The 17,192-nt window shown below is 46.6% G+C and overlaps 1 protein-coding gene across 2 annotated transcripts in view; it reads left to right on the forward strand.

Moving 5' to 3' along the window:
* The first annotated feature begins 1,800 nt into the window (after positions 1–1,800).
* LOC124607078 (luciferin sulfotransferase) overlaps positions 1,801–17,192 on the forward strand; it is a 73,449-nt gene continuing 58,057 nt past the window's right edge. Inside the window, exon 1 of one of the 2 annotated variants that reach the window (XM_047139255.1) lies at positions 1,801–1,907. In XM_047139255.1, the coding sequence (XP_046995211.1) occupies positions 1,840–1,907 (68 nt within the window). In that variant the 5' untranslated portion in view covers positions 1,801–1,839. Of the gene's footprint in view, positions 1,908–10,472; positions 10,589–17,192 lie in introns of those variants that run through there. The other variant, XM_047139256.1, reaches the window with a different exon arrangement.

The following is a 17,192-nucleotide window of genomic DNA, read 5'->3' on the forward strand; positions in this document are numbered from 1 at the left end:
AGATGGCAGAATTAGACAGAGAGCGAGATGGGGTAGGAGGAGATCGATTGTCCATCTCCTTCTCTCTCATTTCTCTGCACATCTACTCCTTTCCCCTTTCCCTGTCCTTTTCTTTCAAATGGTTCAAATGGCTCTGAGCGCTATGGGACTAGTCGTGGACTGTGCGGCTGGTCTCGGTGGAGGTTCGAGTCCTCTCTCGGGCCCACGTCCTTAGGATAATTTAGGTTAAGTAGTGTGTAAGCTTAGGGACTTATGACCTTAGCAGTTAAGTCCCATAAGATTTCACACCCATTTGAACATTTGAACTATGGGACTTAACATCTGAGGTCATCAGTCCCCTAGAACTTAGAACTACTTAAATCTAACTAAACTAAGGACATCACACGCATCCATGCCCGAGGCAGGATTCGAACCTGCGACCGTAGCAGTCACGCGGTTCGGGACTGATGCGCCTAGAACCGCTCGGCCACAGCGGCCGGCTTCTTTTATTTCTCCCCTCTCTCAGATCAGAGAGGAGAGAGGAGGATACATATAAAGAGTGCCAAATTCTGCCAATTGCGGAGGACATTCAACAACTCTTTCAATCAACGCCAAGCCGAATAACTGCAGGCATAAGGGCCGGAGGTGGACGTACGCGTTATTGAATTGCTCAGTTTGTGTAGCACTTTTTCTTGAATAGATGACCCAATGTTTTTTACAATTGCAGTCATTTGTTTGGCTATAAATATATATTAAAAAAAAGGTTCAAATGGCTCTGAGTACTACGGGACTTCACATCTGTGGTCATCAGTCCCCTAGAACTGAGAACTACTTAAACATAACTAACCTAAGGACATCACACACATCCATGCCCGAGGCAGGATTCGAACCTGCGACCGTATAAATATATCACATCTATCGATTTTCGGACAATTCCTTCGTGGTGCGTCTTATATTTATGAGGTAGTCATAAAATTTTCACCTCGAAAAAGTAGTTACGTAATTAATTTTTTATTTGTTCAAATTTTTTGTCTGTTCAAGTTATACGTATTGGTGCTGCGTTCGGCAACTTACTGTCAGCTGTCCTGAGCTACGGAATCAACCAACCTGGCCAACAGTCACACGGTACGGCAAGATTGGGCTGCACGCAAACTTGCCATATGCCAACGTAAATGATCGTGGGATAGTGAACAGAAGTGTGGAACAGAATGGGAAAGCGTCCTTGATGACGAGGGTGTGGAGCGGTTGGGGTCGCTGGAGGCGCCAGAACAGCATCGTAATTGCTGCAAGCGCCGCTTCCAATTCCAGCTCCAGGGAGCGGCGGCGGCGGCCGCGTGCGTCTGCACCCGCCCACTTTCTCCGGCCGCCTTTTTCCGCTGGAACCGGTTGCCGGCTCCACATTTCATGCTTGCTTACCCCTCTCCACCCCGCTGTCTTCCTCTCCGGCCAGCCCCCACCCCACTGGCTTTCTCCGGTGCGTTCAGCAGCGAAGAAATTTCTAAACTTCTCCAAATTAAAAAAGAAAAAAAAATATCGTGAAATCCTCGCCGTTTGCCAGACTCGCATCCGTCCTCGGACACGCCATCAGAATGCGGTACCCTGCTTCAGAGCGCAGACAACCCCTGCTTACGGCTGTTAGCCCGCGAGGTCGTTGTGGGGATCGCAGGGATTACGAAAGGAGGAAAGCGAAGATGCTGCTGGCGCTGGGGCCGCGTGTGCCGGGGTCACGTGCCGGAGAAAGGGAAAGCACTACGGGGAACCGGGGCGGTGTAAAACTCGCCGACGTTGGCGCGCAGCTGCTAGTCCACGGGACCACGAGTGCTCGGGAACCAGCAACCAGCGCTAGCACAGGACAGCGGGATGAGTGCGGTAGCCGTGAGCGGGAGTGTACAAGCGGCATGCGCCGAGAGGAAGGAGGCGAGCAACAGGTACGTCCCGTCATTTTCCGAGCTCATCCTGAGCCGGCTGTTTCGCGAAATCGTCCTAGAGTGAATGCACCACAGTCTTTTCACGTAATACGACCCAGTACGTTGTCCTGGACGGCGAGTGTTCAATCGCAGACGTGGGTATAGCCAGGAGTGCCCCAGGAAAGTGACAAGATTGCTTTTGTTCTGTACACGCTAACCGTTGATGACAATTGCTCTCATAAATATTTACTACAGTGCTGAGCTCATAGAGATTTTAGGTTGGTTTGTTTAACGCTATACGAGCCGTAAATTAGCTTGTATAACGTTTCTGTGTCGAGTAAATAACTGTGGTAAGTGTTTTGCGTACTTCACTACCGAGCGGCAGCACGTCACGCTCGCACCAACAAGAACCATAAACATTTCACTTTTCTAGTTTATTTGCCCATTTAGCATGTAAAACTTGTCAGTAACATGTCTCTTAAGGAACTGCGTTGCATTTGTTCATAATGTTGCAGTCTGCTGAAAACATAATGTTCTAATTTGGTGTGTATAAGGGCAACCCGAAAATACCAGCACAGTTGAGGGTTAACGAATAGATCCAATATACATAAAAACCCGTGGAAAAGTAATGAGGATGACAACATTCGTATTAGTATGTTGGGATCAGGCACACAGTGTCGGAAGTTCAATGGTTCAAATGGCTCTGAGCACTATGGGACTTAACATCTATGGTCATCAGTCCCCTAGAACTTAGAACTAATTAAACCTAACTAACCTAAGGACAGCACACAACACCCAGCCATCACGAGGCAGAGAAAATCCCTGACCCCGCCGGGAATCGAACCCGGGAGTCGGAAGTTCCATGCGGCTTTTAGCTGATGATGCTGTATTATACAGAGAAGTTGCAGCATTAGAAAACTGCAGCGAAATGCAGGAAGATCTGCAGCGGATAGGCAGTTGGCGCAGGGGGTGGTAACTGTCCCTTAACATAGACAAATGTAATGTCTTGCGAATACATAGAAAGAAGGATCCTTTATTGTATGATTATATGATAGCGGAATAAACACTGGCAGCAGTTACTTCTGTAAAATATCTGGGAGTATGCGTGCGGAACGATTTGAAGTGGAATGATCATATAAAATTAATTGTTGGTAAGGCGGGTGCGAGGTTGAGATTCATTGGGAGAGTACTTAGAAAATGTAGTCCATCAACAAAGGAGGTGGCTTACAAAACACTCGTTCGACCTATACTTCAGTATTGCTCATCAGTGTGGGATCCGTACCAGGTCGGGTTGACAGAGGAGATAGAGAAGATCCAAAGAAGAGCGGCGCGTTTCATCACAGGATTATTTGGTAAGCGTGATAGCGTTACGGAGATGTTTAGCAAACTCAAGTGGCAGACTCTGCAAGAGAGGCGCTCTGCATCTCGGTGTAGCCTGCTGTCCAGGTTTTGAGAGGGTGCGTTTCTGGATGAGTATCGAATATATTGCTTCCCCCTATTTATACCTCGCGAGGAGATCACGAATTTAAAATTAGAGATATTCGAGTGCGCACGGAGGCTTTCCGGCAGTGGTTCTTCCCGCGAACCATACGCGACTGGAACAGGAAAGGGAGGTAATGACAGTGGCACGTAAAGTGCCCTCCGCCACACACCATTGGGTGGCTTGCGGAGTATAAATGTAGATGTAGATGTAGAATGTAGATCTAGATGTAGATGTACACACTGTATCTCAGGATCGATGGTCGGTATTCAGGAATATACTAAAATGTAGACTTTCACGGCCGGAAATGTCACGTCCATTATAATTATCCGGGCTGTTATGCCGTGGTCGGTTGATGAATTCTGTGTCAATTCCCAACGTTTCGTCCCCCTCTGCGGAGGACATCTTCAAGGGGGCCTGTAGCTCGAGGAAAGGTCCAACACACCCACTGGCTCGCTACTGAGCTACAGACCCCCTTGAAGATGTCCTCCGCAGAGGGGGACGAAACGTTGGGAATTGACACAGAATTCATCAACCGACCACGGCATAACAGCCGGAATAATTATAATGGACATTCAGGAATATGTCAGGAACACCCATTCGAAGCAGAACATTTTTGGACAGCAGGGTTGTGGAGAGAAGCAGCGATTAGTATGATTAATCAATAATTCAAGAACAGTCTTAATCGCATTTATTATTGTTATAATACCGCCAACCGGCTTAAACCCTACGTAGGGGTCATCTTCTGGGCGTTTACACCACTGGTCGACTGCTGATGGTGTCACTCCTGTCTACATAACGGCAGGAAACATAGATGACCCCTACGTCGGGTTGAAACCGATTGGCGGTATTATAACAATAATAAATGCGATTAAGACTGTTCTTGAATTATCGAAGCAGAAAAGCCAGTTAACATGGGCTCTAAAATGCATAATTTTAGAGCTATGAGCACTTCTTCATCTTCGATACTGTGAAACAAACCTCTTCTACTGCAAGCTCTTTGCTTTCCATATTTTCAGAGGTGATAGTATGGACCAAAACAAGAAAAAACTCCAGTAAACATGGACTCAAAAACGCGTACGTTAAAAACTATGATAACTTGCTCATCTTCGCTACTGTACTGAACAAGTACTCACTGTTCTAAAGGTACGCATTTTAGATCCCATGTTTACTAGACTTTTTTGTTTCGTATAGTCGCTCTTATCACATCCCTGAATACTGACCATTCCCACTGGGACACGATATATATATAAAACGATCTAACAGGTAGGGTGAGCAACAATCTGCAACTGTTTGCTGGTGACGCTGAAGTGAATAGGGAAGCGTAATCTTTGAGCGACTGTGGCAGTATACAGGGAAACTTGCATAGAATTTCTGTTTCATGTGACCACTGAGAGATTGCTCCAAATGTGGAAAAAATGTAATTTAATGCAGATGAGCAGGAAAAAGAATCCTGTAACGTTCGAATACATTATTAGTGATGCTGCTTGATACAGTCATGACACGATAAATCAGTCTAGTCTAAAAGCCGTAAATTCAACTGAATACCTAGGTATTACAAGTACGAACAACTTAAATTGGAATGAACACATAGAAAATGTTGCGGGGAAGGCTAACCAAAGACTGCATTTTATTGGCAGGACACTTAGAAAATGCAACAGACCTACTAAGTAGACTGCCTACACAACGCTTGTCCGTCGTCTTTTAGAATACTGCTGCGTGGCTTGGGATCCTTACCAAATAGGACTGACGAAGTACATCGAAAAAGTTCAAAGAAAGGCAGTACGTTTTGAATTAGCTTGAAATGTGGGAGAGAGTGTCACAGAAATGATACAGGATTTGGGCTGGACATCATTAAAAGAAAGGCGTTTTTCGTTGCGACGGAATCTTCTCACGAAATTCCGATCACCTACTTCCTCCTCCGCATGCGAAAATATTTTGTTGACACCGTCCTACATAGGGAGGAACGATCACCATGATAAAATAAGGGAAATCAGAGCTCGTACGCAAAGATATAGGTGTTCTTTCTTTCCACGTGCTATACGAGATTGGAATAATAGAGAATTGTGAAGGTGGTTCGATGAACCCTCTGCCAGGCACTTAAATGTGATTTGCAGAGTATCCATGTAAAAGATGTAGATGTACATTAAATATTTAGCCTTAACGTTGCAAAGCGACTTGAAATGGAACAAGCACGTATTGTCGATTCTAGGGAAGGCGAATAATCGCTTGCAGAACGCTAGTGTGACCCATTGCTGAGAACTGCTCGAGTGTTTGGGATCCCTGCCACGTCGGATTCAAGGAAGACACGGAAACAATTCAGAGGCGTGCCGCTAGGTTTGTTACCGGAAGGTTCGATTAACGTGCGAGTACTACGTAAATGTTCCGTGAACCGAAATGGGAATTCCTGAAGGGAACATTGCTTTCTTTTAGCGAAACAGTATTCAGAAAGTGTAGAGAGGTGGCATTTGCGACAGACTGCAAACCAACACGTATCTCGCATCGGAACAATGAGAACAAGATGAGAGAAATCAAGGCAATTACCGAAGCATATAGACAGGCGCTTCATTTGCGAGCGGAAAAGGAAAGGGATTGACTAACGGTGGTAGAAAGTATCCTCCGCCGTGTACCTCTTGGTCGTTCACACAATATGTATGTACGTAAGGACTTCAGAAAGTCAAATGTCTTCCCACGCTGAGAACCGTTGTGCGACAATAGAGACGTATTGTCGGAAGAGAGTACGTGTTCAGGGTTTGCTGCAGATGCAATTCCTCTGCTGTATGGATGACGGACGCACCACAGCGCGGCAGTGAAATGGCGCGGCAACGGGAAAGTACTCCAAAGTTGAAGCAGGCAGGACACTACTATTCTGGTGGGAAAAACGACTTAATTGCACACAGAAATTTGCACCGTGAAATTTTGACATTATATGGAACAAATGCAATGTCGTATACATTAAGGCCGGTGATATTTTTAAAACTGTCGGGATTCCGCTATATCGATATTCAGAAGATGTAGTAGACGCCGCCGATGTATCGAAGAAAAGTATCGATATATCGACGTAGTAATACTGACTTATCGGACTTTAAAAACATCGGTTGCATACTGGAAACGTACAGCCGTTTTTAGCGCTGTACATTTAAGTACTGACTTATTACTAGATATTCTGTACATTAACAAGCTAGCAGCCCTTAGAGCATGAATTGAAAGGAAAACCACGCACGTTCACGCTTTGTGATAACCACCTCGGTAACAATGATAACTGCGTGTGAACGACAATAAAATGTATCGCATGGGTCTCTTATTCGGTTTTGTCACGTATCGGATTTGTCTGGAACACTTCAAGTTGACTTTTTTTTTTATTTTTGCAAACACCAGCGACTTAGCAGTTATAGTGTCAAAATGACGTGTTGAAGTTGTACGCTAGTTTCGGCGCCGAGCGCCTACTATATCAGCATTTCCCCTTACACGTCACCGTCTGCACTGAGCGAGGTTGCGCAGTGGTTAGCACACTGGATTCGCATTCAGGAGGACGACGGCTCAATCCCGCGTCCGGCCATCCTGATTCAGGTTTTCCGTGATTTCCATAAATCGCTCCAGGCAAATGCCTGGATGGTTCCTTTGAAAGGACACGGCCGACTTCCTTCCCCGTCCTTCCCTAATCCGATGTGACCGATGACCTCGCTGTCTGGTCTCCACCCCCACAGCAACCTAACGTCACCACCTACCACAAAGATCAATCTTGTCATTTAGATTTTTGTTCACCATTTTCATCCATTGTTTTGGCAGAATGCCAATGTGAAGAAATAGCACACTAGTTAGGTTAAAAATTGTTTTTTTTTTAAATGCAACTGGTGTGCTATTTTTTCACATCGGAAATCTTGTTATTCCACTCACTCCGCCAGCCCCCCCCCCCCCCCTCCCCCCAGTGCAATCGGCCTTCTCCATTGTGCCACTTATACTTGCTTCACTCATTCAAAGAGAAAGACTGGGCGAGATGAAAGCTCAAAAAGTAGTAAGACTCCTTGACAACTGGAAGCAAAATTATGTTGTACAGTCTCAAAAGAGCTGTTTCAAACATTTACCGAAAACTACGAAAAAAAAATAACATAAAAATATTGGCGCTCTATATTGTCATTTCCATATCGATATATTGGTATATTTTTGAATATATGTCGCCGATACTTAACGATACTTTTGGAAAAGCTTTCGATATATCTATATTCTATCGCCGGCCGGGTGGCCGAGCGGTTCTAGGCTCTACAGTCTGGAACCGCGCGACCGTTACGGTCGCAGGTTCGAATCCTGCCTCGGGCATGGACGTGTGTGTTGTCCTTAGGTTAGTTAGGTTTAAGTAATTCTAAGTTCCAGGGGACTGATGAGCTCAGCAGTTAAGTCCAATAGTGCTCAGAGCCATTTCAACCATTTGCTATTCTATCAACAGCCCCAGTATCCAGCTGTAGTGAAACGGCGCCGCCAATTTTGACCAAGACCGCACAGACGCCGGTGACCCTGATCGGAAAGTTCAGATCACGCACAATGCGATTTCAATCTTTTTAGCAAGCTTGCAGAAGTCCTGGGGAGAAAAGGCTCTTCCAACAGTGTTGAGGGCATGCACATGGCAGTTATCGTATGGGTTCTTGACCAAAGAGTGGCTTTCTGCAGTAGAAGAATTGAGCAATTGGTAGAACGTTCCGACTTTTGTTTACAGAGACTTGGTGCCTATGTTGAGAAAATATGCTGCCCATATGGTTGCACTATCGGTCGAAGGATGGCACTCACGTATCGTACAGCCGTTACGGCGCCTTCCATGACCCCCAGCGGCGTACGTCAGTCCCTTATAATGCCACCCCAAAACAGCAGGAAACTTCCACCTTGCTGCACTCGCTGAACAGTGGGTCTAAGGCGTTCAACCTGATCGGGTTGCCTCCAAACACGTCTCCGACGATTGTCTGGTTGAAGGCATATGCGATACTAATAGGTGAAGCGAACGTGATGCCAATACTGAGCAGTCCATTCGGCACAGTGTTGGGCCAATCTGTACCGCGCTGTATGGTGTCGTGGTTGCAAAGATGGACTTTGCTATGTACGTTGGGAGTGAAGAAGCGCATCATGCAGCCTATTGCACACAGTTTGAGTCGTAACACGACGTCCTGTGGCTGCACGGAGAGCATTATTCACCATGGTTGCGTTGCTGTCAGGGCTCCTCCGAGCCATAATCCGTAGGTAGCGGTCATCCACTGCAGTAGTAAACCTTGGGCGGCCTGAGCGAGGCATGTCATCGACATTTCCAGTCTCTCTGTATCTCTCCCATGTCCGAACAACATCGCTTTTGGTTCACTCCGAGACGCCTGGACACTTCCCTTGTTGAGAGCACTTCCTGGCACAAAGTAACGATACGGACGCGATCGAACCGCAGTATTGACCGTCTATGTATGGTTAAACTACAGACAACACGAGTCGTGTACCTCCTTCCTGGTGGAATGACTGGAACTAATCGGCTGTCGGACCCCCTCCGTCTAATAGGCGCTGCTCATGCATGGTTGTTTACATCTTTGGGTGCGTTTAGTGACATGACTGAACGGTCGAAGGTGTGTCTGTGATACAGTATCCACAGTCAACGTCTACCTTCGGGAGTTCTGGGAACCGATGTGATGCAAATCTTTTTTTGATGTGTGTATGTAAGAGAGACTTTGTACCCTTACACCCGAACGACCTTCACGGGCGGGTATGATGGCGACCTGGGAGAGGTCCCATGTATTGGAGAGACACTGAGGTGTTTCTCCTGGCCTCATGGCGTGGGGAGCCGTCGGATATGACTTCAGGTCACGGCTGGTATGATCGAGGAGGGAACTGTGGTGAGACAACGTTACCTCATGGACGTCCTGCGTCTTCATGTGTTACCTTTCATGCGACAGTCCAACACGACAATGCTCGTTCATATACGGCACGTGTCTCTATGAAATGTCTACGTAACATTGAGATAATCCAGTGGCCCCCGATACAACATGCGTGTTACCAGCTCATAAGTCAACTTCCTCTCAATGCTAGTATTCAGGCCAGCGTACCTCAGAAGAGGATATAACGAATGAGTGCATGTAAACAGCCTAGAGGGGGTGCAAAGTCGTATTGATAAATGGTCTCATATTCCCAAGTTCTTTGTAAATTTAATCACCGAAATAACATCACATGCACTCTCAACGCATGAAATTTCAGTCCGGTGCCTCCTCCTCTTCTCTGGGTGCTTTATAGCCTTGCCACTGATGATAAATTCGAGGACATAGCCGCCACTGTATCAAACAAATGCCAGTAGAGTCACTCTCGGAAGACAGAGAGAGTCATGTTCATAGCTTCAAAGTAAAGAATCTTCTTAAAAATTCGACTAATATTCTGAAAACTTCTACATGATGAAAACAGGAACCTCTAGTGAATATTGTTGTGTTGGCAGAAGAGCCAACATCGTGTTACTAGTGGAGGCCGAAATGCACGCGTTTTAGCTCACGCAGGCTGGCGTGAAGAGGGAAAGACTATACTGACGTGAGGTCTGGAACATGACAAGGAATTAGAATTCAGAAAGCGGATGTACTTAGTTTGATACTTAACTTTAATCCATTAATGATGAACGTCGCTCTTTAAGGTACATGATTCACAACATCAATATCAATAGTAACTGAATATGGCGCCTTGCTAGGTCGTAGCAAATGACGTAGCTGAAGGCTATGCTAAACTGTCGTCTCTGCAAATGAGAGCGTAAGTAGACAGTGAACCATGGCTAGCAAAATCGGCTGTACAACTGGGGCGAGTGCTAGGGAGTCTCTCTAGACTAGACCTGCCGTGTGGCGGAGCTCGATCTGCAATCACTGATAGCGGCGACACGAGGGTCCGACGTATACTAACGGACTGCGGTCGATTTAAAGGCTACCATCTAGCAAGTGTGGTGTCTGGCGGTGACACCACAAATATTAACTTACGCGCTGAAACTAAAAGTTTATTTTGGCGCCAGTTACGCTCCTAGTTCTTGCGGTTGCCGGTAGGTGTCTGCAGGGTGCAGTCCGTTCATTACATAATACGCGTCGAGTCGAGATGACGATAACACAGCGACATAAGGCGTTTTGAATACCAATGCAGAAACAGATGCGCTCATAAAATTTGTGACGAGTTCGACTGTCGACTGAATGTTTGCCATGACTCCGATGGAGAGCACATTGGACATTTGGGAAAGGTAAATGAAAATTTGTATCCTAATCATAACCACAGAAGTATCCCAATGATCTATATGCATGCATATGAAAGATACACCGAAGAGCCCACACATTACGACAAGCTGCCTAATAGCAAGCTGGTTAATCTTTAGAACGAAATGTAGCAGCGATACTGCGTGGCATGGCTTCGACAGGTTCTTGGTTGGTTTCCGGTAGGGATCAGAAGTGAGCTCCGGACACTCGCTTTAAGTTCTCCAGCGAGTCCTGTGACGTCATCTTCCAGCTCGCGGTTTCCGTGTGCCCGTAGACTCGACCTGTGAGTCACCGCCGCTGTCCACTCGTCACCTGAGGCTGTTCTCGGGTACAAGTGGACTCGACTCGCTCAGAGAGGAGAGCGAGTACACGGATTCGCCAGTATAACCGCGGACTCGTTGCGTTTCCGCTACATATGTAATCGTTCGGAATACCTTTCCGTCATTAATCTGTAAATTACTACTCATTTACTTCACACAATCACCATTTAGGCGGTATAGACATTCCCAAATGTAAGTTAATATGGCACAAAATGTCCGACCTGCCTAAATGACAGAAGCAAGTTATGTACCAATACAATGAATGATCGGTTTGCAGTGAATATCCTGTTTATACATACATTTAAGAGATAACTTTTTTTTGTAGACTGCAGTAAATTTATTTTAATATTTAATATCTATTCAGAGAATATCTAACAATTAGGTTGACATATACACACTTTCGAGGCCTTACCGAGTCTATAGCGACAGTACCAGAGAACATAACGTGAGTACGAAGTGCAATGTTGTTGCATTGACTTAATGTGCTACTTAGCCACAGAACACGTGGAGGCAAAGTAGCAACCAGTCCACCACGCCGACAAAGGGGGAGTGCCCTAAAAAATTTTATCAATTCTTTTATAACAGATTTAGCTTCATTTTTTAGATTACGAGTCGATTGATATGTCACAGGCTAATCGTAGGAGCAGTTTGCAAGTCGAGTTCATTATCTGCCCGTAAATCATGTCAAATAAATTTTCCCCGGCAATTAGGGACACTCATAGGTGTGCCTAGTAACATGACTCCCGGCTCATGTGACATTATAATCTTCTGATGTATCATTTAATTAACATAGACTTGGTACAGTGCAGCGTATTACTGGAAGGCCACAATAGCCGCTAGTTTCAATTTCAGTTCTTTTTCAGCGGAGGAACACACGCCCCGATCAACGTTTTTTGCGGGAGACCTCCTATTCCAAGTGTCCAATTGCGAGGGCGTCGACACTACCTTCACGGGCCGGAACGAATCCGCGAGAGGCGCGCCTGTTAGGTAGGTCACGAAGCTCCTCTTCCTGTCGGCAGAGCTAGACAGTGTCATCGGGTGCTGGAGAGTGACGGGAGACACTCAGGTCGAAGCCAGTTCGTAGTAGGTGTAAGTTTGTGACCATCGTTCGCGAGTGAGGTGGCACCATCATGTACGAATGTGCATGCTGGTTACATCATAATGGCCATTGATCGCGCTACGCAAAGCATCATGGTCAGTAATCAGTTTCCGCGTGCCGGCCGGTGTGGCCGAGCGGTTCTAGGTGCTTCAGTCTGGAACCGCGCGACCGCTACGGTCGCAGGTTCGAATCCTGCCTCGGGCATGGATGTGTGTGTTGTTCTTAGGTTAGTTAGGTTTAAGTAGTTCTAAGTTCTAGGGGACTGATGACCTCAGATGTTAAGTCCCATAGTGCTCAGAGCCATTTGAACCAAGCCAAGTTTCCGCGTGCTAATCCCTAGTAATTCCGACGTGGCGCGATAGCGTGCACACCAAACGGTTTTTGCGGCAATCGTTTCCTGTTTCCCTAAACGCAGTCTCAGACCTCTGCCTGGGCTGGTCTCGGCAGTTCTCTTGACTATTAGTATTTCTCTATATCTCGGCGCACTCCCTCTTCATTAAGGGGTAGCATCGTTCGGTATTTGTTCTTACTCTGCACTATTTCATTATTATTGTGTCTCGACCTGCAGCAGGACTAGTTCTCGCCAATTTTCAACATTGTCAGTGAGCAGTAATCGTTATTCAAGTGTAACAGGCTGCACCTCGTTTAACGTTTTGCCGGAAAGCAGTATACACTGATCAGCCAGAACATTATGACTACTGACATACTATCGATATAAACCTGTCTAGGCGACAGCAGAGTCACCTGACAAGAAATGACTGCTAGTCACACACACACACGGTACATGAACGTGCTGCCCGTGTGTAGCATAGGGAAGGCGCGCGATCTTTCTGAGTTTGCCCGAGCGCAGATTGTGATCGCCCGAAGGCTCGGCACGATCATTTCTGAAACTGTTCGATTTGTTGGGTGTTCGAGGAGTGATGTGGTGAGTGCCTTCAACACGTGGCGAAACGAAGGTGAACCACGTCCAGACTCCGTGAGGTTGGGCGGCCGCGCCTGGATACAGACGTCGGACATCACAGGCTCGGCAGACTAGTAAATATCACTGACCTCAATTTGCCTTAGGATTTTGGAGCACATACTGTACTCAAACATTATGAATCAACTTGAACAAAATGACTTATTAATTCATAACCAACACGGATTCAGAAAATATCGTTCTTGTGCAACACAGCTAACTCTTTATTTCCAATGAGTGCTGTCGACATGGGATCTCAGATCGATTCCATATTCCTACATTTCCAGAAGACTTTTGATACCGTTCCTTTCAAGCGACTGTTGATGAAATTGAGTGAATATGGAGTATCGTCCCAGTTGTGTGACTGAATTCGTGATTTCCTCCCAGAGAGGTCACAGTTCGTAGTGATAGACGGTAAATCATCGAGTAGAACAGAAGTGATATCTGGCATTCCGCAAGGTAGTGTCATAGGCCCTCTGCTGTTCCTGATTTACATAAATGATCTAGGTGATAATCTGAGCAGCCCCCTTAGATCGTCTGCAGATGACACTGTAATTTACCGTCTAGTAAAATCATCAGACGATCAATTCCAATTACAAAATGATCTAGGGAGAATTTCTGTATGGTGCGAAAAGTGGCAATTGGCGCTAAACAAAGAAAAGTGCGAGGTCATCCACATGGATACTAAAAGAAATCCGATAAATTCTGGGTATTCGATAAATCGCACAAATCTATGGGCTGTCAACTCAACTAAGTACCTAGGAATTACAATTACGAGCAACTTAAATTGGAAAGACCACATAGATAATATTGCTGGGAAGGCGAAACAAAGACTGCACTTTGTTAACAGAACACTTAGAAGAAGCGACAAACCCACTAAAGAGACAGCCTACATTACACTTGTCCATCCTCTGCTGAAATATTGCTGAGCGGTGTGGAATCCTTACCAGGTAGGATTGACGGAGGACATCGCAAAAGTGCAGAGAAGGGCAGCTTGTTCCGTGTTCTCGTGCAATAGGGGTGAGAGTGTCACTGATATGACACGCGAGTTGGGGTGGCAGTCACTGAAACAAAGGCGGTTTTCTTTGCGGCCAGATCTATTTACGAAATTTCATTCACCAACTTTCTCTTCCGAATGCGAAAATATTTTGTTGACACCCAATTGCGTAGGGAGAAGTGATCATCATAATAAAATAAGAGAAATCAGAGCTCGAACGAAAAGATTTAGGTGTTCCTTTCTCCCACGCGCCATTCGAGAGTGGAATGGTAGAGAAGTAGTATGAAAATGGTTCGAAGAACCCTCTGCCAGGCACTTAAGTGCGAATTACAGAGTAACCATGCAGATGTAGATGTAGATGTAAAACAGGATGTCGAAACTAACATCAGACTTTAAGGCTGGTCAGAGTACAAGTGTGTCTGAACACACAGTGCACCTTACACTCCTTACTGTAGGTCTCCGCCATCGACGAGCCATGGATGTGCCAATATTGCAACTACGACTGAAATAGGCACGTGACCATCGGTACTGGACGTTGGCGCAGTGGTACAGCGTTGCATGGTATGATGAATCCAGATATATTCGTCATGAAGCCGATGGGAGGGCTCGAATCCGTCGTCTTCCAGGGGAACTGCTCCTTGGCATCTTTACTGAGGGAAGGAGACAAGCTGGCAACGGCTTCATTACGCTCTGGGGAACATTCACGTGGCCTTTCATGGGTCCAGTGGAGCTAGTGCGAGGTACGATGATGGCCGAGGAGCATTGTTGCTGACTACGCACACCCCGTCATGACCATCCTGTTTCCGGACCAGTGGGATTTTTCAGCAAGATAATGCTCCATATCACAAGGCCAGGGTGTGATTAAGTGGTTCAAGGAACACAGTGGCGACTTCCAGTTGATGTGCTGGTCCCGCAACTCGCCAGATCTGAACCCGATCGAACAAATCTGGGATGTGACTGAACGCGGCGTCAGAGCTCAACGCCCCCCTCCACATCCCCGAAATTTTCGGGGATTAGGAGACTTTTGTGTGCAGTTGTGGTAAGCTCCCTCCAGCGACCTAGCAAAGCCTCATTGCATTCGTTGGCGCTGTTATCCGTGGCAAAGATGGACATACCGGCTGTTGGTTCAAAAATGGCTCTGAGCACTGTGAACTCAATTGCTGTGGTCATCAGTCCCCTAGAGCTTAGAACTACTTAAACCTAACTAACCACCGGCCGGTGTGGCCGAGTGGTTCTAGGCGCTTCAGCCTGGAACCGCGCGACCGCTACGGTCGCAGGCTCGAATCCTGCCTCGGGCATGGATGTGTGTGATGTCCTTAGGTTAGTTAAGTTTAAGTAGTTCTAAGTTCTAGGGGACTGATGACCTCAGAAGTTAAGTCCCATAGTGCTCAGAGCCATTTTAACCTAACTAACCTAAGGACATCACACACATCCATGCCCGGGGCAGGATTCGAACCTGCGACCGTAGCGGTCACGCGGTTCCAGACTGAAGCGCCTAGAACCGCACGGGCACACCGGCCGGCGCTTTATCAATTGATCACGGAAACCCAGCTAGGGGCGATGGAGCCTGATACCGGCCGCTGTCGGGACGGCAGAAGACCAACGGGTCAGATTTAATGTCGCCAGTTCTTAGGGGAACAAGAGAAACCTACAGCGAAATTGATTATTCAGTCGTTCCACGGTCAACTACAGCAGCAGAAAACCGCTACGTTGTGCAACACGCGAGTACGGACTTAGGTCAAACAGCTGGTGCAATTACAACAACATTTAACAGGATCGTAAGGCACGCAGTCTCATGCTCCAGAGTGTCACGGCTACTCCATAGAGGTCCGCGCTTTGTCCATCGACTAGTACGTTGTGTTACGTTGACACACGCACATTGGCGATGGTGCCATGAACGCAGGGACTGGACAAAAGAGGGGGGGGGGGGGGGAGGGGGAGGATGGCCGCTTGCTGTTCTCAGATTAGGGGAGGCTCTCTCTGAGTAGTGATTCTGGATGTACCCTCGCATGGCGAAGAGGTGGTAACACTTAATGATCCAGGAACACTGCCAAACATGATCGTTTTTCTGGTCTAGGTATGATGCGCGGAGGCTTAATGCTGCATGTGCGTAGTGACCTCCAAATCTTTGATCATGGTATACTCCCCAGTCAATGGTGACCATAAACACTTTCCTCAAATGCGTCTTTTCAATGGTGCATCCGTCCCCGACTTCATTTTTGCTGGTGACAGCGCGCGACCGCATCGAATAGTGCAGGTAGGGGAGCTCTTGTAACGGAAGAATATTCGACGAATGAACTGACCTACTTGTTTTCCCGACTTAAATCCCATCGAGCGCGTGTGGGATGCTTTGAGGAAATACCGGGTGATCAAAAAATCAGTATAAATTTGGAAACTTAATAAATCACGGAATAATGTAGACAGAGAGGTAAAAATTGACACACATGCTTGGAATGACATGGGGTTTTATTATAACAAAAAAAAACCAAAGTTCACTAATGTCCGACAGCAAAACTGCTACCGCGACGGGCGAGAGGTACAGAATCGCATCATCCCCAGCCTGGCTGATATACACCTGCTGGAACGTACGATGTTTATGCAGGATAGCGCTCCACCCCGTATTGCTAGACGCGTGAAAGATCTCTTGCGCCCGTCTTTTGGTGATGATCGTGTGCTCAGCCGCCACTTTCGTGATGCTTGGCCTCCCAGGTCCCCAGACCTCACATCCGTGCGATTTTTGGCTTTGGGGTTACCTGAAGTCGCAAGTGTATCGTGATCGACCGACATCTCTAAGGATGCTGAAAAGACAACATCCGACGCCAATGCCTCACCATAACGCCGGACATGCTTTACAGTCCTGTTTACAACATTATTCCTCGACTACAGCTATTGTTGAGGAATGATGGTGGACATATTGAGCATTTCCTGTAAATAACATCATCTTTGCTTTGTCTTACTTTGTTATGCTAATTATTGCTATTCTGATCAGATGAAGCGCCATCTGTCGGACATTTTTGAACTTTTGTATGTTTTTGGTCCATAAAAACCCCATGTCACTCCAAGCATGTGTGTCAATTTGTACCTCTCTATCTACATAATTCCGTGATTTATTCAGTTTTCAAATTTATACTGACTTTTTGATCACCCGGTATATTACAGCACGTCCGCATGCACCATAAGCGATGCAGCAGTTGCCAGCCGGTGTGGCCGAGCGGTT

This window comes from Schistocerca americana, chromosome 3 (assembly GCF_021461395.2).
Source record: "Schistocerca americana isolate TAMUIC-IGC-003095 chromosome 3, iqSchAmer2.1, whole genome shotgun sequence".
Lineage (NCBI taxonomy): Eukaryota > Metazoa > Arthropoda > Insecta > Orthoptera > Acrididae > Schistocerca > Schistocerca americana.